Below are 22217 nucleotides of genomic sequence, written 5' to 3'. Positions count from 1 at the left end.
AGTGTAAATGGGTTGATATAAATTCTGGTGTCATGACAGATGACTTTGGTTTCACATTGGTAGACTTGAACAAGATGAACTATACTGATGAACCATTTATCATGGCTAGTCAAGCAAGACAAATATTCTACGTAAATGATCCAGCGAATAAAAAATGGTAAGTGGTTTTAGAAGGAAAAAACATGCAAGGATAGGATGATGAAGATTCTCTTGATATACTTGAGACAACATTTGTTGCATCAAGACCCATTGAAGACTCAGTTGATGATGTTGCCGATGACATTATATGTATCAAGACCCATTGAAGAAAACAATATCTTAATAGGTTGTGATATTTTTTGTGTTGACTTTATATGTAGTTTCATTATATTTGAATTATTACTAACCTTGTATATATTTTTCAGGTATGTCGGCCTTAGACTCAGGATCAGGACAGATCAGACGTGGTCGAGGCGTCACACGATTGCCAGATGTGACTTCCGGACACGTTGATGGGCAGAGGAGACATGTTGACATTGACCCTAGATCAGGTCAGGCATCAGGGCCAAATGCTGTTAGGTTTAGGAGTTATCTGGGTAAGTTAGCAAAAAGTCATGTCTCTATTCTTCATTCATCTTGGGATGACGTCGCAGAGGTCGACAAGAACCTCTTATGGCAAGATATTCAAGTATGTTTACTTAAAGAATTTTGATATACTTATTTCTTTTATCTTATTATGTCACTAACATGTTTTTTGTTTTAAACAACAATATTATGATATTCCAAACACAATACAAATTAGAAAGAAAGTGTTATCGCATATAGCGATAAGATAAAGGGATTTCAAGACAAGGCTGACATGACTATATGTCTTTGGAGACAGACAACATGAAAATCCATGTCAGCATTATACCTTCACAGAGGAGGGGTATATACAGTTTCGTGCATCTAGAGAGTCTGGGGAATGGAAGGTGTGTTTCTTAACATCTATAAAGTCTTTCCTTGAGTTCTTATGATTTTACACTTATGAATATACATGGTTTCACAGGGTAAAAGGTTAGCCACCCAAGAAAGGCAAAGGCTAAACGATGGACCACACTTGTTATCACGAGGTGGTTATGCAAAACTGGAAAAGAAAATTAGAAAGTCTCGAGCGGATGCCTTGGGGCTTGAGTCCCCGGACCTAGCACCTGCACCTGCTAGGTACGAGCTGTGGAAGGCTGCTCGGACCAAATCTGATGGGAACATGACATCTTCCTCAGCTGCCTTGATCTCACAAAGAATTGTAAGTTCAAATTCTAAACATTGTTTGATTGTGTATTTATCATAGCATGTTCTTCTAAGTAACTTAGTTTTTTTTTTATGTGCAAGATGAGTTGGATGAGCAGCAGACTTAAAGAACATTTGTTGTCCAAGGTAGGGACGACATTCTAACAATGGCCATTAGAAAGCCCGAGCACCCAGGACATGTACATGGAGTTCCTGGGGCGATTGGTCTTCGTGACTACTTTGGCCCTACACAGAAAAACAGTTAATCAATGAGTCAGGAGACACTGAGGTAGATGGATCTTCAGTGGGAGGAAAGACTCAACCAAAGCATAAGATCAATGGAGCAACGATTCATGGAGCAGCTACAAGAACAAAAAGAAATACAAAGAGCGCTTGAAGAGAAGTTGTATTCCATGACGCAGGGCACCGTGGTGCCAGCTGAAGCTCCCACACCACCTCGTGTCAGCACTGGAGGATCATGCTCTGCTGTAGAAGCTAGTCAGTATAGCGGTCAATATGAGTTGTTGGTTGATGGGGATTCCCCACGCATTGTGGCTGTCGGGCGAGTGCTTGAGGGAGGGCAGACTATTCATGGTGTTCCCATATTACCCCACCATGTGCGTGTGACGATTGGCGAGGTTCGGGATCCCCAGGCTCAGGTGCCTGTACCCACTCCAGAAATTCACTTTGTGGGGGAGGCCATAGGATCATTTATAGCCTGACCTAGAGCATTGATTATGTCACACATTACTACTCCACAGGTATAATGTCTTTGTTATTAGTATTTCAATGTTAAATTTAAAAATATTTGTTGATAACTTTGAAATTCTTATCTTCGGTTCACACGTCCTTAGAAGCAGTCGATTCATGATACAGTCATACATGAAGATGATGACATGGCTGAAGCGGAGGATGATCCTCTATCAAAGCTAATGACAAGATTACCTAGGTTGAAGAGAGCACCATTAAAACTATATTGAGATTTGAGAGTATTTGGTCTCCCCTCCCATGTGCCAGTATATATCACATTGACTGATGCATTGGAGGTAATTGGGGGAGACAAGATATTGAATATTTCCATCATTCAACTATGGTGCATGTAAGATAGTTAATTTTGTCTTCCATATTAGTTTTATTTAGATTCCTAGTTTCTAACAACTTAACTTTGTTGTTTTAGGTACATGGACACAATCGTTGTAAACCAAGGTCGGTCTTCCATGTACGAATTTGTTGAACCTCAGACCATTCAACCTTCTGGTAACACACTTGAAAGCAAACAACATTATTTGCAAACATGGATGGATGAGTCAAAAAGAGACGTATACCTTGTGCCATACATTGATGGGTAGGTGTTGTTATATGTAAAAGTTCATTAAAGTTTACTTAATTAATTAACTAATTATTTGTGATTTGTGATAGGTCGCACTGGCAGCTGATGGTCATCATTCCTAAACAATGTAAAATTATATGGTTTTGTTCGCTGCACAGAAAGATGAAAACTGACTTGAGAACCATGCTTCAAGGGTAAGTGTTTCTCAAAAAATGACTTTGAATTTGATGTTCACCTTAAACTTTTATGATAAATATAGTTATATTAATTTTACTTTGTGTTTTCAATATAAATAGAGTTATTGGTAAATCTCGAGGTCAACTAGTTCAAATTTTGTATCCAAAGGTTGTAAGTCATTTATACTTCTAATTCATTTTCTATGTTATTGAATTATCTAAATTATTGACTATTTAGTTTGTCATTTCAGTGTAACCATCAACTAGATTCATGGGAATGTGGCTTCTGTGTCATGTGTTGGATCAAGACCATCATTCGAGCTGTCATTACAGATGACTGGAATGAGGTAATGATGCATACCTTGAATACATTAAAAATCAAATTCATCTTTAAACATATATGAAACCATAATGAATCTTTCTTCATTTTGTAGCGCTTCAAGAGTACATCTCCTATATCAGAGGACACAATTAGGCAGATAAGGCAGGAGTGGACAGCTTATCTTCTGCAAAGATGGAGCTAGGATCACTTATATTTTTTGTTGAACATTTGTTTAGTTTAAGTTTATATTTTGATAGTTTTGGTATTGGATTGTTTTTTACATTAAGTAGAACTTTCTTTATATGAAACACACACACACAAATATATATATATATATATATATATATATATATATATATATATATATATATATATATATATATTATAGTATATTGTTCTAGGATAATTTTCTGGTTTTTAGGTGTGGTTTTATTGTAATAATAAATTAATTTAAAAAAAAACACCCAGTAGACGTCGGTTAATGCACTGCCCGACGTCTTTGACGTCTGTCAATGCACAAACCGATGTCCAATGAGTTACAGTGAACAAAACGTTTCAGGACCTATAGACGTCGGATATGTCTACATCCGACATCTCTATAGACGTTGGATGTATGCAGTCCGATGTCTATATAGACGTCGGATGTGCCTACATCCGACATCTCTATAGGCGTTTATATAAACGTTGGATATATCTAGTCCGACGTCTATATAGACGTCGGGTATACACTGCCCGACGTCTAATTAACGTCACCCGCAAAGACGTCAGATACATATCCGATTTTAAAAGGCCAAAATAACATACGTTTAAAGCCCTTTCTGCACTAGTGAAATGATTTTTCATAGTTATTTTTAACACACACCTTTGTCCTAAACGTTACTTTTTTTCATGATTTAAAATGTGAATAAACTTCATTATTGTCAAGTTGTTAATTTAAAATTAAATAAAAAGATATAGATTACAAAATTAATTATTTTACTTACTCTTTAAATAAATAAGGGTTAAATATGTTTTTAGTCCCTAAACTATTGGTCGTTTCTGGTTTTCGTCCCTCTTTCAAAGTAAGGTACAATTTGGTCCTCATTCTTTTCGAAACGTTCGTTTTAGTCCTCGGAATTTTGGTTTTAGTCCTCATTTGTTGCTAAATGAGGACCAAATTTTTAAATCGTGTTTAGTTTACCTTACTTTAAAAGAGGAACGAAAACCAGAAACGGCCAATAATTTAGGGACTAAAAACATATTTAACCCAATAAATAAATCCCTTCTCTAACTAAAAAATATATACTAACACAAAAGATTTCTAGTTTAGTATATATTTCTAAAAATAGCTATACACTTATTTTAGTGACACATCATATTATAAATCATTCACATTTTTTAACAACATAAATAATTAATAATTTTTGTGTAGTTTTTATTTTTTATGTAACTATTATTTTCTTAAAATATAAAATACAAAGGATCTCTTTTCACTTATTAAAATGATAATTATTTTTATTTTCATCTTTTATTTAATTCGAACAATTTTACATTTTCCTCGCCTCTCCTTTATTTTTGTTGTTTTCTATTTCATTTCAGTGTTTGACCATATTCAAATGTTCAAATTTTAAAAGCGTCCCAAAAATTTTAAATTGATTTAAATTTTAAATAATTGATTAAAAAATATTTAAGTTATAAAATCCACAATATAATTAATTAATTAATTATATTTATATTTATAAAATCCACTCTACTCGCTTTCTGTTGAGTGTTGGACGCTGCCGAAAAACCCTTCCCAAACCCAAAGGTATCTCTACTCGCTTTCTCCGGAATTTCAAATTGGAACGTTTGATTGAGAATGGTGGAGAAGGCGAAGGGAAGGAAGAGGAGGTGGTTACCAGAGAGGACACCATTAACCTCCACAAGCACCTCAATGGCTGGTAAATAATTCATCTTCTTTATACTGTGTTTTCTCTCCAATTTTTAACATATTGGGTTCCAAAGAAATATTGAATCATTGAAAGAGTGTAACCTAGCTTATTCTTCTTCCAAACCTCAAATGGCCGCCCCCAGCACAGAGGAAGTCGTTTGCTTGATTGACAACGTCACACACTCACTAATGGAAAAGCGATGTCGAAAACGAGCTCAATAATCACACAGAACAACAACATCAACAAGATGAAATTGAAGACGAAGAAGATGAAGAAGTTTCCAGTTCTTTGGATTCTGAAATTGGTGATTCGTTTGTTTGACTTGTTGGATTCGAAGGATGAGGACATATCCTTTTCTCCAATTCGTAGCGGCCCAGTTCTCACGGTGGCCACCACCATTATTCCTCGACTCTTCAACCTCGTGCCACCGCATTCGACCTCACCGTTGAAGGTTTTCTTATATACCTTTTTACTTCTTTTCATTCATCTTGAAAATATAAGAATGAATGTAAGTTCCATATTAAGTCTTATATGGAAATGTAAGTTTGAATGTAAATTGCATACTAAGTCCTACATGAGTAAAGATGTGAAAGTTAGACGGAAGAAGAGCCTGGTATGGATAAAGGTGGTGTGAATCCTTACCGGTTACCAGTGATCCTGATCCATCAATTCATAATTGTTAATAACTAAATGGGTATCCCTTATTCCCTTTAAACATCAAAAGGGTTACTTTTTTTTATCAGATGGTTAGTTGAAAAAGTTTGGATTTTTATTTTCTTTATTTTGATGACTGTTCATAAACCGCCCTATATGTGTGTCATTATATGGAGTGAGATCACTTGCACATGTAAGACACATAATAAATAAAATATTTCTTAATTTTTATTATTTTATTTATAATAATAATAATAATAATACATGGTGGTGTGTAGGGTGATAAAATTCTGATAATAGGAAATTACTTAAATTTAGTATTATTATGTAATTTTCAAAATTTGTGAAGAAAGTGCTATATAGTAATATTTGTATTGTTTTAACAAAGTAAAATGGGCCTAGTGGTAAATGAAAGGGCTGTGTTTTTATAAACAGTGTTCAATTTTTAAAGAACAACGAACAAATACTTGGGATGAAATCAACCACGAACCACACTCTTTTTCGGCAATCAACCACCTCTGAAGCCAACTTATGACAATGGAAGCATAAAAAATGGAGGAGGAAATAAAATCACAAATAAAAAAAGTAATAAGAGGAGAGGAAGAAGAAAGTGAAAGGAAAAACTAAAGTTTCTGTGAGAACGTAGGGGTGTGGAGCTGCGACAGTAAGGGTGTGTTCTTTTGGAAGAATTTGGGGGAGATGATTTGGGGGAGATGATTTGAATGGATTTGAGTAGATTTGAGGACAATTTTTTTGTTGTTTTTTTGAGTGGATTTGGAAGTAAAGTTTGTGAGAATTACTGTAGGATTTGATTGATGTGATAGATTTTAAAAATTTGTTTAATTGGTAGAAAATAAAGATTACCAAATTGTCCCTACTTATAAAAGTATTATAAAATGTTATTTTGTAATGTTATATTTAATTGTAAAAATGTTTATAAAGAGAAAAAAATTATGAAAAATTATTAAAATTAATATTTAAAAATTATAAAAAATATATTGTAGTAAAATGAATGTATTTTTAAACAGTTTCTTACATGAATACACCGACAATGTATAAAATAATACTTTTACAATGCATAAGGTCATCCGTTTCTGCATTCTCTAGTCAATTCATCTTTCTATAAAATTTGTTTTATTCAATATACATTTTAATATAATTTTTCGATGTTTTCTATGAACGTCGGAAACCCACTTTATTATTTTCCTTTCAGAATATACATATATACGTATATATACATATACCAATTTTCCAAGTGCTACTTCAAATAATAATATATAGTACCAAAAGTTTTAGATTTATTTTGGATATCATATACAGCAAGTCTCATTTTGTTTATTATTTGATTTGAGATATAATACATGCATTATTATTTAGTTTATTTACAAGATATATAAGCGAAATCACAAATGATTAATTGTTTGAGATATACATTGATTGCAGACGTGACAGTTTCATCACTCACAAAGCCTTTTGTGATGCTTTGGCACAAGAAAGTGCAAGAGAGCCACCCAATTTGAGCAGTGTGCAACCAGCTATTTGGAAACAGTAACAACATGTCCTTAGGCTTATCTCAGAATTTGGGTGCTCAGATTCCTTCAATCCATGACCAAAACTCCCAACCCAGTGACCTATTACGTTTCTGTGGTGCACCAAGGACTGGTCCATTTGACCACATTCTCCCACCAAACATAGCCTCACCCTTCAGACCCTCCTCACACCAAACCATGCAACTTCAAAACCCTCCATTCTTCATGCCAGAATCAAACCAAAACCAAAACCAAAACCAAAACCAAAACCGAAACTACCATGATCACCAACAAGTTTTAATCTCAAACAAGCCTTTTCAAGGAATGATACAACTATCTGACCTCAACAACACCAACACCCCTTCTGCCTCCAACCTCTTCAACCTTCCTTTTCTATCCAACCGAGGCCACCACACCCCCAACTACTCCGAGGAACACCACTTCAACCCCACAAAAGCCTCAAATTTCTTCACAGAAGGCACCATAATCGGCACCGATCACCAAACAAGCTCCGCCACTGCCCCTTCGCTTTTCAGCACCACTCTCCAAAACACCACCAACTTGTCTCACATGTCAGCAGCTGCACTGCTCCAAAAAGCTGCTCAAATGGGTGCTGCAAGTTCCAGCACCAACAACTTCCATGCAACCGGACAAGCCACGGTGCAACTGAATAAGCGTCTGGATCAAGGCGTAACCGGTTACATCAACCTGTAACCGAATACGTCATTTCGGCTTGCTGTTCATAAAGTTGTAACCGGTTACGCCTCCCTGTAACCGATTACGCCTCACACTTCTTGCAACTCTATACTCCGACAACGCGCACTGCTTCTCCTGCGGAAAGGACCTCCCGGATCGTCTCTTCTTCTTTCCGAATACACAGCCGTCACCAACTCAACTTCTTCAACCACTGCTTCCACGCTTGGCAGCTTCATCCACTCGGTCATCATCATGAACAACGTTCTTCCTCATCGTCCTCAACAACGTTCTTCCTCCTCCATTCAACATTCTCTGCCTCTTCATATGCTTTTATGCGGTTAGTGAAAATGAAAATGGAATAACCTTGTTAACAGTGCGTAATTCTGTGAGGGCATATGAGTCATTGTATCTTCGCAAATCCGTGCATCTGAGGCGAGATTGTATGCACAGTGTATTCTCGCAAATCTCTGTTTTTCCATCCGAGCAAATCTTCGCAAATCGGCACAACCGAACAACGTCCTCTCTTATCCATGTGAACAGAAAAATCAGCTCAAACGAACAGAGTCTAAAAAAGGAAAAATAGAAAGAGAGGAAAAAGGAAAGTTTTTGTGGTGTGAGGCTACAGTGAAAAGTGAAAGGAAGTCAGATTAGAGTAGGGTTTTAGATTAAAATAGGTAAAAACAAAAAATAAATATTTAAATAAGGTCAATTTTAAAAATAAAAATAATTAAGAAGGTACATGGAGCAAATGTGGTAGTGGAGAGACTAACCCTCAAAGGCTAGTACACGTGTGGACTACTTGCCTTTAATGTCTTTTTTTCTTTTTTTTTCTCAAATAGATAAGGATATATGGGTGTTTAATATCTCATCTTACGTCTCTAACTTTTTCAAAAAAAATTCTTTAAACCTTAGTAATTTTTTTTTCTTATTAAAGTAATTTTTGTATCTTTTTAACTCTCCACCTCTTTAACTAAAATTTTTTAAACTTTATTTTTTATTTATAATTTAATAACTATTTAATTTAATTTAAAAATTTAGTATTATTTAATACATTTTGATATTTCGATAATTATTAAATTATAATTTCTATTATTATACTAGTTATATTAAAAGAATTAAAACTAATAGTTATATTTCAATAACTAAAATGTTTAAAATTTTGTTTTTTATTTATAATTTAATAATTATTTAATTAAAAATCTAACATTATTTAATATATTTTCATATTTTAATAATTATTAAAATACAATTTGTATTATTATAATAGTTATATTAAAAAATTAATATTAAAATAATTAAAAGTAATAATAAATAAAATAAAAAAAGTTATTTTAATTTTTTTAAATATAACTATTATAATAATATAAATTATAATTTTATAATTATTTAAATATAAAAATGTATTAAATAATATTAAAATTTTAAATTAAATTAAATATTTATTAAATTATAAATAAAAAACAAAGTTTTAAAAATTTTAGTTAAATGGGTGCTAGGGTTAATTTAATGAGAAAAAGAAAAAATTAAAAAAAATATTTAAAAAAAAATTTTAAAAAAAATTAAAAAAAAAATAAAATTTGAAGTGTAAGATGAAAATGTTTGAGTTGCAAAACACCCATGAGATATTTGCTTAATCAAAACGGGATAAGAAGGTTGTGTAGTTAGGGATATAAGTTGTCAGGGTTTTAAAAGAAAGGAAAAAAAGGTTTTGGAGGTAAAGGGATACAAGGATACACGAGCAAGGGGAAGAGTAGAGAGGCTGCTTAGTTCTATTCTTTTGGGTGGTGAACCGAGAGAGAGAGAGAGAGAGAGAGGCAGAGGGAGGAGCTTGACCTGGAAATCTACCGCGAGAGTGAAGATTTAAGAGAGTCCAGGTAAGGGGAGAAAACCATGCCTATATTGTTTTGTTTAGAACTGTAAATGTTTACGTTGAGTGGTGGTGATTATTGAGAAAGTGAGTTCCTTCATATAAATGTGTTTATATTTTCGTGGTGCTACTGGTATTTTTTTTTTTTTGTATCATGATCGGTGTAAGTTGTTCTGAATTTAATGGTTTGGGTGATGAGTGTAACGTCCCGGCAACTCACAGGGACCGTTGACTGCCCCCACAGACCACCACCAGGCTTTCCAGTGTGTTTTGTCCTCACTCGCACACTTTCTGGGAAAACTTCCCAGAAGGTCACCCATCCCAGAATTACTCCAGGCTAACATGGAGTTCTTATGAGTCAGGCTACCGAAAAGTAAATGCATTTTGGTGATATGAGTAGTCAAATCAATTCCTTTAAGCTATCCTTCAACCGTATAGTCCCATACCTACACAGTCTCCAGATCCCTCTCATTCCGGTGTATGTTCGATTCATCCATGTGTCCCTTCCACCGGAAGCCTTGCCAGGAGCCGCTCCTTGTCTGTGCCCCCTGCACCATGCTCCCTGCACCGGCGTCACTCCCCGCCCTCTTATCAGTGCCCGGGTGTCACAATGAGCGTGTTCGGGGCTGAGGAAGGGGGAACTCTCGAGTCTTGGTGGGTTGGATGAGTGTTGGGGCACCACCTTGGGAGAGACTGACACCATTAGCCTCCCTTTTGGGTATAAGTTGGGTGACGGGAGCGAGGAGTGGGAGAGAAAGATTGTGATGGGGTAAGCTGGAAGGAAGGTTAGGGTGTGTGTTAGAGGAAGTAGAATAAGAAAATAAGGGAGTAGAGTGTAGACAGGATGGTGAGGTGCAGCGGGGTTTGAGTTTAGAAGTGATTAGAGGGTATTTATAGAAGAATGAGTGTGGATGTTATACGTGATTGAAGCATAAGGGGAAGCTGTGTTTACGTGAATACTGAGGATAAAGGGTAGTGAGAAGGCTGTGGTATTAAGATTTTATGCACGGAAAGTGTGTGAGTGTTACGTAAGAATAAAGAAGTAGAGTGAGAATTGGAAAAGTGAGTGTTAGAGGTGGAGGAAAGGGTTGGTGAATAAATATGTGATTTTAAATGAGAAGAAGTGCAGGAGAGTAGCATTAGAAGTGGGTTTATGGTTTGTTTAGAAGGAAAGAAAAGAAGTAAAGGAAAGAACGAGGGTAGGTCTTGAGTTTTGAATAGCAAAGGTATGGTTTAATTTTGTTGCATGGGAATAAACTTTCACGTTCAGGAGTAGGAACTTGTAAGAGAAATACTTTTGGGTTTCTTTAGCCCTCTCGTGCGATTATATAGGTATACTTTGTTTTTGGAGTGCCGGTGCAGCAAGCAGAGGAAGAAGTTTTAATTCTTACATTATGGCTTGAAATGGAGTGGCTGTTTTAAAGTGGTTACGACATTGATGAAGAGAGAGTAGTGTTTATGTTACGGAAAATGTTTTTTTAATATTTTTCTTTTAGAAAAATGTATTTTAACAATTTCTTTTAAAACTTTTTTACAACATTTAGATTGTGATTGAATTATTTTTTAAAATAAAAAATAAGTTCAAACGAATCGATAAACATGACTTAGTGTAAAAATATTGTTGTAAAAAGTTATTTTTTATTAGTATATTTTAGTAACGTATAGGTAATATATGTAAAAGCTGACGTGGCTCTGAAACACTTTATTTAAAAATCTTAAACTATAATTTATCTATATTTTTTTATTTAAAAAATTTAAACTATTCTTACTAAAACCTAATTATATTATTTAATAATTCAGTTTAAATATATTTTTATTTTTTGTTTTATTTTTTTTTACAGTTAACTCTGGTTTAGGTTTAGATTTGGTGTCATTTGCAATCCAAATTTTCATGTCTAGTTACGTTCCTTTCTCACAATCGTCAAAGGTTCCTTATTGTTCAAGATTCGCCGCAGTCGAAAGCGTCGCCGCAGTCGAATTCCGTCGCCGAAGTGTCTGGAGGCTCTATCACAGTCGTCGAAGCATCTTAGAAAGAATATTTTTATTTGCACGGGTATGCGTAACAGTTTATTTTTTTTGGATTTTGTGGTAGCTTTAATGGTCTTAGAAGATATGATTTTATTTGCTTTTTTTAGATAAGAGTAGATTTTCTAACCTAGAGTTATTGATAAAGAGAGAAGAAGAACTTTGAGTTGGAAGTGATCTATAAGATATAACTTATGAGCATCCATTAGCTTCTAGTGTTCAGATTTGTTGCATATCGGATTAAGAGTAATTTTAGCTCTAGTTATATTTATGGAGTTCATACAAATTAATATTGGTAAATATAAGTCACACAAGCCATCCTATACAACTGTTTGCTGTGTTGACAGTCTTGCTAACATTGGGACTGAAAATAGATTAGACTTTACTTGGTTTGATTTTTTATTTTGTATCATTAGTTTAGATTTTTTTTGTACCAGGTGTCAACTCTCAGACTTTAGATTTCTATAGCTTTTTTCTTTGGGAGGGTTGTTGTTTTCTTTTACATGACTTCGGTTTGGTCTTCTATATTTTTTGTATCTGTTTTTCCTTTCTCTTTTATACATCTTTCCATGTATTGGTCAGCAGTGAAAATGGTCGTAATGATGCCATGACAACACTAAGGTTATAATAAACAAAGGTAACGATAATATGATTTTCCTAAAACTATACTAAATTTATAAAAAAGTATTTCTTGATTTTGAAAATGAATGTTAAAGTGTTTTAAAATTGGGTAAAATAATATTTCAACTGGACTTTTACCGAATACATTTTTGTTTGAAAATCTTGCAACTACTATGAGCAATGGCTAAATTAACTGGATTTTGATAATCTTGCCATGCACCTTATGTTTTTTAAAGAAGCATACCCTTGTGAGGCAACCAAAAATGAGATAAGTGATAGAAAGTTCTATGCAGGGAAGAGATGGTATAAGGCACTTCAACATTTAAGATTGAAAATATACAAATTTCGGGGAGTTTTATGTGAAAAAAGAATTCTCAGTTTAAATATTGACCTTGGGTTTGGGAATTTCATAATTTCTAAGACATTTAAATACATTCGATTTGAATTTATCTCATTTCAAATTGTTTCATTTTTCAAATGTCTTTTCTGGATAAGACAATTCAAATGCAAGGAATTATGTAAACATCAAACAATTGTTAGTATTTCAAAAATATCAATATGAATTATTTCTTTTTAGTTGATCTTGGTTGGGATTATTTTTCAATGAATGTTAATCAAGGTTTTTTAATTGGCATTGACAGCTTTTTTCTCAACTGACGTTGACCAATATTGTTTACAACTAAAATCAACCACAATTCTGTAAGTTAATAAAATATAAGTATGCATATGAGAATATGGATTAACTGTGTGTGAATGCTGTTTCTATAAAAAAGGTTAAATAAAGTTGAATGTGTGATTCATAATGAAAATCCTTCAATTGAGCTTTATGTTTGATGGTATTTGGATGTCTTGATTGTGAAAGAGTCAATGTTAATGTGCTCGTGGCTGTTTCTGATGAAATTTAAGAATCGTATTGTGTTGCCATTGTGTGTGTTTAATTAACAACTGTCTTGTTAAGTTTTGTTTGATGTATGCATGTTTGATTGCACTAGTACTCTGTATGAATTATACTGATGAGAGGTTAATGGTTACTGTCGCAACCGGGATCGCGACGGGACAGCGAGCCGAAAAACAAACGAGTTTGAGAAAATAAATTTGTGGAGTCGCCATCATAATTTATATGGAAAAACTATGGAAAACCAAAAAATAAGACATGGTCTACGAAAAGAGATTTTCAGGTTCGGGGATCGCTTACGCGTAAGGAAGGTGTTAGCACCTATCGCGCCTGCCCAAAGGCAGTACCTTTAATTAAATATATAAAGTTGACGTGGTTTTGCAAAATGTTAATTTTTCCCTAAACAAAATAATAAAATAAAATAAAATAAAATAAAAACTATTAAGAAACAAAAAATATTTTTTTGTTTTATGAACCCGACAAGAATTGACCTTGGTCCTACGTACATCCATTTAAAGTTTGTTAAAAAAATTATTATTGATTGATTTAGAGTTTTTTGAAAAAAATGAATTCGAAAAAGATTTGGTTTAAACAAGATTGACATCTTTTTTGGTTTTGAATATTTTTTATTTATTTAAAAATGGTGGGAAAAAGAAAGAAACCAGTCATAGGCCAACACATACTTATATAAAAATTATGATTTAAAAAAAATATTATTTGTGTATAGGAAAAAACGTACCTTTAGAAAAAAAAACTTCAAAGTACAAATAAAAAGAGAAAACAGAATGGTGCAGAGGGGACATACCTTTTTAGCTTTCAGGAATCCCCAGTTCTCGTAGTTCTCGCTTGGTAATCTCTTTTGGCAGAGTTCCTCTAAACTGAGAACTTACTTTTCTCAATATTCTTCAATACTCTTGCTATCTCTATTATTTCAAAATATTTTTCTCATCTCCTTTTTTTACTCCATGACACAGTGCGTATTTATATACACACATTGTAATATTATGGAAATCTTGCCTTAATTGTGAATTAAATGATAATAAAACAAAATAGGAAAAGAATTGCTTTAATGGTAAATTAAATGACAATATATAAATTAAATAATATTCAAAACTTTGATTATCATTATTATCAGAAAATCATAATTTACTGATGCAACAAATTATGTTAATATACTATTTTAATTGATTGTTCATAATTATTAGCATAATATTAATTCAAATTATTACCATATTAAACTAACATTTCAAAAATATTGTATTAAAGTCATTATTTTATCCTTTTTATCCATCATTAATTATTATTATCTTATTTTTTACTATTTCTAAATATTTACTTACCCGGACGAAATTAGGTGTTGACAGTTACAATGTCTGACTTAGTTGCTGCTTGAAATTAGTATGTCCCTAAATACCCTGCGTGCCATGCATTGGGGTGTTCTGAGTAGTATGGTTAGGGTTTCGGATGTTTGGAAGACTTGGAATGTGGTGGGATTGAGTTACTGTGAGTTATTGTGTGATGGAGGGTAATTTTTGAGAATATACTGATGGTGGGTTTTCTGAATATATGCTGAACGTGGTCTGTCTAATTGCTGTCTAAATGTATCAAGTTTATAACAAAGAATTCCTGGAAAACGTTGGTTTTCTGGTTATCTGGTTATCTTTGCGATTGTGTTGGTCTGTTATGCATGTAATAATATTAAAACCAGAACTAGAGTAGCAGGGCCAGCTTTCTCGGTGGTTGAAGGTTGGAGTAGGTCTCTTTAATGTAGACAACTGATAGTGTGAAAGTATATGACTTCTGTGCATCATTATTACTGGGTCTGTGCATGCTTAATGAAGGTTGGAAGGTTCCGTCTGGACAAGATTGTAATATGATATGTTAGGCAGTTAAACAAATTAGTTAAGCAAAGATTGAACAGGGTGGTATGCTAAAAACTGATACAAGATATGGAAATTAAAGAGTTGTCTGATTTATTGTGGGCTATATATGATAATTGTTAATGAACCTTGCAGGAAGCCGTTTGCTTGATTAGCAAGTCACACACTCACTAATGGAAAACGACGTCGAAAAGAAGATCAATAATCACACAGAACAACAACAATATCAACAAGATGAAATTGAAGAGGAAGATGAAGAGGTTTCGAGTTATTCGGATTCTGAAATCGGTGATGCGTTGGACTTGTTGGATTCGTTGGATGAGGATGTAGGCTACTCATTTTCCCCCAATTTGTGGCGTCCCAATTCTCACGGTGGCCACCGCCATTATTCCTCAACTCTTCAACCTCGTACCAATCGCAACCAAAAGTTCTTCCACCGCATTCGAGCCTCACCCTTGGAGGTTTTCTTACATACCTTTTTACTTCTTTTCATTCATGTTGGAAATATAAGAATAAATCTAAGTCCCATATTAAGTCCTGCATGGAAATATAAGCGTGAATGTTAGTTGCATACTAAGTCCTTCATGAGTACAAATGAGAAAGTTCTAAACATCAAAACGGTCACTTTTTTATTCGTCTGTTCGTTGAAGAAGTTTGGATTTTTTTTTTCATTTTTTTTATGATTGTTCATATCATGCGAATTAATTAACCGATGGTTGGGTTCATCAGAAGTTTTTGTGCCTGTTAATGTGTGTCATTCTTGATTATCCACTGGAAACATTAAGGGGGAGATTTTGTTATCTATTAAAGATAATATTTGTTTTTTCAAATTGTGAGCATGGTGCATGATCTTGTCTTTTTACTTCTGTTTTATTGGCTCTTTTGTGTTCCTTTAATATGGACTAGTTTGAGTTTGAAGTTGTGTGGTGAATGGTGTTTTTTGGAATTCTGTGTGGTATGCTTGTTTGGTTGTAGTTTTAAATTAGGTGGTTCGTGGTGCAGGAGTGGGAAGGGAGGATGAATGTTGGCATGTCTAACTCTGTGATCACAGCAATTCGTGGAAGTGTTAGAGAAAGTGCCATTGGGAAGACTAAAACTACAGATAAAGCAGATCGAGCAACTGTTGAACAGGTGAGTAAATGGTGATTTCATGAAATGTGGCACCTAAATTGAGCTTTTGTTCTTTTGTTGATTCCTTTTTTACGATTATTATGCAAGTAACTCTAAAGTTTCCTCCAGGCAATTGATCAAAACACTCGCAAGATTTTATACAAGATGCTTAACAAAGGTGTCTTTGATGCTATCAATGGATGCATTTCAACCGGCAAGGAAGTACGTGATGTTCCTGGAGCTTTTATTTCCCTTTTCTCTCTCTCAATCTTACGATTTAGGTTCTATGATAGTAACATGGTTTGGATAATTGATTATTTGATCTTAAGCCAACATATTTCTGTTTCTTACGATTTTGTTTACTAACAGGCAAATGTTTATCATGCAACCAAATCTCATGGTCAAGAACTTGCAATAAAAATATACAAAACATCCGTTTTGGAATTTAAGTAAGTATAGCATATATTAGCTTGTTTCGGCTTCTTCTGTTACTGTAAATTGTCTTGAAGGCTGAAACGTTAAGAAGGAATTGTATAGGCAATCATACCTTTGTTTTCTCTCTTTTAAAGAGAAAACTAAAATTTATATTCAAGTGTACTTGTATTGTTTTGTCTATTCTCTCTGTTTACCTATATGATATATTGTTGAATTATAGAAAGCTCTGTGCTAGGGATTATTGATACTTTCTGGATGGATGTTTTCTTAATTTATTCATTAGATATGCACAGCAAAAATGCAGCTTGTAATATTTCTTTCTACATTTCCTTGAAACAGTTTCTTGATTCAAAGTTATTTTATTTTATGAACTGTGTTCTGTGATCTTATATATCAGGGATAAAGGTAGATATATGCAAGGAGACTACCGGTATAGTAATGGATTTGGCAAGCATAATCCAAGGGAGATGGCACGAAAATGGGCTGAGAAAGAAATAAGGAATCTTATGAGGTTCACATTTGTTCTTCTTTCTCTTATTCTAAAATTCTTGTAAAAATCAAAGTACTTCTTCCAGCCTCTGAGTATACGCAAATCTCGACTAATTTTACTCTATTTAACGAAACTTTCTCTAAAAGGCTCCTTTATTTAATTGAAATGTTTACTTCCAATGACTCTTTTATTCTTGATATCAAGTTATAAGGAAGGGTAAATTAGGAACAATTGTTATTTTTTAAATAAGTTTAGTATAATTCAAAGCTACTAACATTTTAAATCAGTGTGAATTAGTTTTTTTTGCTTTTGCTTATATCCAAGATCAAAAGGAGTACAATACAATGTAGTAAATTAGACTGTTAAGATAACAAGGGAAGGAGGAATACTTGAAGAGATAATGAATACGTCATTGGGGTTATTGCTACTTAACCCTCTTATTTGTAAGTTATGATTTGAAGTACTATGGACTTTAGATGTATTCTATGATGGCTTGTACTTACAAGGAACATGTGTAGTCATTTATTTAGGTAAAAATTCTTTTTGTGAACTATGTCTATCAGGTTTTAATGTGCACTGAAGAGGCAATGTTTTGTGCATCAATGTTAGCATGCACTACCTTCTCTTTTTCTGTTGAAGTGGCTCCTCTTTGTGTGCTTGTGGGTTTCTTCGGTTGGTTGTTTCCAGCTAAGAGAAACAAAAGTTTGATTACATGCTTACTTGGACTGTTTCTTTCTTTTACTCTTTTTATATTGGATTGTAGGCTTAAGGCAGCAGGAATTAGGTGTCCTACAACATCTTGTAATCTTCGGCGACTACATATTGTGGTTATGGAGTTTATAGGTATTACTTTTGTTCTGAATTTCAAGAATATAATCTGATGTTACTGTGATCAATGTTATTAGTTGTTTATAGGTGATCTGTTGCTCTCAATTGTCTATTATTCTATCATTGAATAGATGGAATATCAGTGTATAATTGTATACTGTTGATAAAAAAATTTAAAAAGGAAGAATGAATGAAAAGTGTGATGAAGAGTTTACTTGGTTCTTTGTACTAGTATTGAAGGTATAACCACTTGTAGTTACCTCAGCACTAAAAAAATTATTGTTATTGATCATAGAAATTTTGATTTCTTGCTACCGCATATATCATCAGATTCTAATGCAGACTACAGTTTAGGTTAGAAAAAATAAATACAAATACAATTTTATTTAAATTCTCTGGTTTTGTTGTTTTTTGAAGGAAAATCTGGTTGGGCTGCCCCTCGTCTTAAAGATGCTGCTTTATCTTCAGACAAGTTGCGGGAAGGCTATGTTGAGGTGTGTCCAATCAATGCAGTATTCCTCTGATGCTAGCATGGTTTTTGTACTTAGAACCCTTTAACGAGTGTCTTAAACATTATGATGCTGGGATGCTATAGTATACGGTTTCTAATTTGGTTATTTGTCTAGAAGAGGACACTTTTTAAAACACTCTTTTGAGTGCATTCTATTTGGGGTTGAGATTAATTACGAATTTGTCTCTTCCATTTATTTAGTGATTATCATTCATGTTTTCCTAGTTTTTATCTAATAAATTTGAACCAATAATATAGTCTGTTAAAAGGACTGTGTTGCTAGCATTGTTGTTGTCTAGTTTGGTTCTTAAAACAGACTGATACGGTTAATTTATTAAAAAAGTTTATCGTCTGTGGAGTGGAGTTTCATTTAGAGACTCCCAATAGAAACACTTCTGCCACTCTTCTAGGTCTCCTTTGTAATAGAAACTCTTCTCTTTTAGGTTTCTAGGAGTGTTAGGGTTTATTCCAAAAATCCAACACTTTGAGTTGAAATGATTTGAGTATTTCTTGTTTCAGATTATTATTGCAATGCGGACATTATATCAGAAATGCAAATTGGTGCATGGAGACCTGAGTGAATATAATATACTATATTATGAGGTGAACAATTCCTTTCTCCAGTTTATATTTCATTGATTGAATGTCAATCTGCCAATAGTCAATTCACATGTTCTTTCTTTTGTCAGGGTCACTTGTATATTATTGATGTTTCTCAAGCCGTCGAACATGAACATCCCCATGCCCTAGATTTTCTGCGTGAAGATTGTGTTCATGTATCTGTAAGTATTTCCAATTCTTAGATGTAATTATAGATTTCTTGTCCACTTCCTTAATCAAAGAGGGAATGTGAAGGGTGTGATTGAGTGGCTTTTTGGCCTGCAGGATTTCTTTAAAAAGCATGGTGTTGCGGTCATGACTATAAGAGAACTGTTTGATTTTATTGTTGACGCAACAATAGCTGATGATGCTGTGGATAGTTACTTGGAAGAGGTATTTGGCTTTGTTATATCATGACTTATGATTATTGACCAACTTCAAAGAGACCTTAAATGGTTTTTGAAATATTTCTAGATGCAACGAAAAATTTTGGCAAGAGGAGATGTATCTGTAGAGGATGAGATTGCAGACTCCGTATTTGTGCAGGTAACTTGCCTTGTTATGCAACTTTATTTTTTAGTTATTATCCTTATCTGAATGGTTGTCTAAGCTTGGTGAAAAAACTAAGATGCTCGGGTCATGGGTGAAGAGACTAAATATAATTATTGTTGAAGGATATGCTTTTACAGAAATGTCTTGACACTTTGGGGTCGTGACCCTCTTTCTTATATACCCTTAATCTTGTTTCCAACCCACTAATGTGGGACTTGTGCTCCACTACTTCGTTAGTATATGATGGAAGTACGAATTCATTCTTTATTCTTATTTAACCCTCCATTCCCTTTCTTATTTTCTTTCCAATAAATGTGTGGGCTTGATTTTTACCAACACGTTAATCTTTTCTGTTCTTTCTTACATGTTTAAATTCTTGTACTCTTGTTACAGTCTTTCATTCCAAGGACACTTGATGATGTTGAGAATGCTGAGGAAGATGTACAACAGATAACAAATTTGAAGGATACTAATGATTTATACTACCTGACCATTACTGGGCTTAAACATGCTCTGTCACTAACTCAGTCTTCACAGCAAAAGACCCAACAGCAGAAATCAAGTGCCACAAAAGATTCTCCTATCATTTCTGACGATAAATTTAACAACTTGGAGGATGATGCTAAGGTTCAATCTGACGCGGACCAAGATGGCAAGAGTGAAGCAGTGGATCCTGCTGATAAAAAAGCTGCTAGAAAAGATGCTAGGAAAGATAATAAGAAGAAGGTGAAAGAGGAGAAAAGAGAAGCACGTAAAACTAAGGTTCCCAAGGCTGTTCAGAAAAGAAAGAAAAAGTTACGCAAGACCAGGTAGATTAGATAGTTATTATTTAATGTTTGATTTTATATACAACCTGACACCAGATGTTAAAAGAACGAGTAATTTTGTTCACTCCTATCATTGCATTAACTCCATTTTTCTATCTACACTTTCTATTTGTATTAAGTTGAATGGAAGTGTGTAATGGAAAATCTACACTTCCTTTGCTTAGTTTTATTCGTTTCAAAAATAAATATGTTGCAATTTGACTAAAGCTGCATGTGATATACAATTGCAAGTGAATTGTCATGAATTTTGTTTTTCATGTCAGAGTAATAAAGACAAAAAACAGAGATTATAGTTGACCAAAATTTAAGACATCTTATTTTTGTACCTCTTTTCTTTCATTATTTTGTCATGTGAAAATCTCAATGATAAGATGTATAACATGCACGAGTTGATTGTTATGGTTATTAAAAATTTTAAGCAATTACAAAACAGGATATTAAAAAATATTGAGGTAAGTCTTACATAAATTATAACACTTACAGCTTAAAATATTGAACAGGGTACTTAATATTGTTATTGAAAGAGAATATTAAATATTGAAGTCATAATCACCAAAATGTAATACAATCTAATGGAAAATTGCAATCACCTTATGTTAAATGAAATTTACAATTTTCTAATTTTAAATAAAATGACATATATACACACACAATGTAAGACCCACCTCTATTGTTTTATTTAAAAATATCATATAATCTAAAACTAAAACTTAACAAAAATTACAATTAACGTTTTAAAGCATAAAATTAAATATTTTTTTATAAACGAAAAGTTGAATGGTTTAACTATTATTTTTTTTAAAATATCATAAAAATGTTCTCATAAAACGTATACTTTTTATACACATTATTTTAATACAAAATAAATAAATAGCTATAAAAGTATATATTAAATTTAGGCTCAAATATATTTTTACTTTCTTTTTTAGTTTACTATAAAAAAATGTTTGCTCCTTGATATATTTTTATTAGTTTATGTCACTTTTGGATCTGATAATTGTTAACATAAAATACGACAATTATGTCAAAAGTCATCAATTATATTTATTTCATGTTATTAGAATTTATTATTTATCACACAAAAATTGTTTTTCTAAGGCATGGATGTTTGTTGTCTTTGTCCATAAAACAAATTACTTTAGGGTTTTATTTTTATAAAAACATCTCAAAATATTGAAGAAATAATAAATATTTAAATTATTTTTAATTTTGACTCTACCTAAACAATATAGGATTATTGAATATAAGAAAATAAAATCAATTGTAATGTCTTCTTCTAAGCATCCTACTGAACATCCCTAATGAATTGAAGCCTTGTGCATGCCGTTGGTAAGAAGGAAGTCGTTGCATGTATAATTATTGTAAAATTTAAGACGAGAAAAAAATTAGTAGCATATGGTAAAAATAAGTTTAAACGAATAATTATTGTAATTTTTTTCAGATAATAAAAATGGAAAATGTATAAGTATATTAGTAATTAATTAAGTTAATTATTATGTTTTTTTGTTTATAGTTTAAAAATAAGGAATTGATTGTTAAAATTAAAAAATTGAACCCACCCATGCCAAATCCATTGAAGTTCAGTGCAATACATTCATTCCATGTTAATAATATTTTTGTTTAAAAAGTTATTTTTGAAATAATAAGAGAATAATATTTTTATTCTCTTATGAGACATTCTATATAATATATTCGCCGTGAGACTTGAATA

The 22217-nt window shown here is 33.0% G+C and overlaps 2 protein-coding genes and 1 long non-coding RNA gene across 3 annotated transcripts; all 3 read left to right on the top strand.

Moving 5' to 3' along the window:
• Window positions 1-4840: 4840 nt before the first annotated feature.
• LOC148200724 (uncharacterized) lies at window positions 4841-5728 on the top strand. Its single transcript, XR_015785667.1, has 2 exons — window positions 4841-4995; window positions 5129-5728. It is a non-coding gene; the product is annotated as an uncharacterized LOC148200724 (long non-coding RNA).
• A 1468-nt stretch (window positions 5729-7196) lies between these two features.
• Window positions 7197-7883, top strand: LOC124839774 (uncharacterized). Its single transcript, XM_088113032.1, has one exon. The coding sequence runs from the start codon at window positions 7197-7199 to the stop codon at window positions 7881-7883; it is 687 nt and encodes a 228-aa protein (XP_087969158.1).
• Window positions 7884-11603: 3720 nt separating this feature from the next.
• LOC124823369 (uncharacterized) lies at window positions 11604-20607 on the top strand. The gene is made up of 13 exons (XM_047295565.2): window positions 11604-11785; window positions 15289-15614; window positions 16156-16284; window positions 16393-16485; window positions 16633-16712; window positions 17096-17209; window positions 17952-18031; window positions 18434-18510; window positions 19047-19130; window positions 19217-19309; window positions 19413-19520; window positions 19602-19673; window positions 20073-20607. The coding sequence occupies exons 2-13, from the start codon at window positions 15327-15329 to the stop codon at window positions 20490-20492; spliced, it is 1638 nt and encodes a 545-aa protein (XP_047151521.1). The 5' UTR covers window positions 11604-11785; window positions 15289-15326; the 3' UTR covers window positions 20493-20607.
• The last annotated feature ends 1610 nt before the right edge of the window (window positions 20608-22217 follow it).

This window comes from Vigna umbellata, chromosome 4, assembly GCF_029865625.1.
Source record: "Vigna umbellata cultivar VRB3 chromosome 4, Vumbellata_1.0, whole genome shotgun sequence".
Classification (NCBI taxonomy): Eukaryota; Viridiplantae; Streptophyta; class Magnoliopsida; order Fabales; family Fabaceae; genus Vigna; species Vigna umbellata.
The sequence above is the reverse complement of the archived record's forward strand: the minus strand, read 5'-3'. Positions and strand labels throughout refer to the sequence as shown.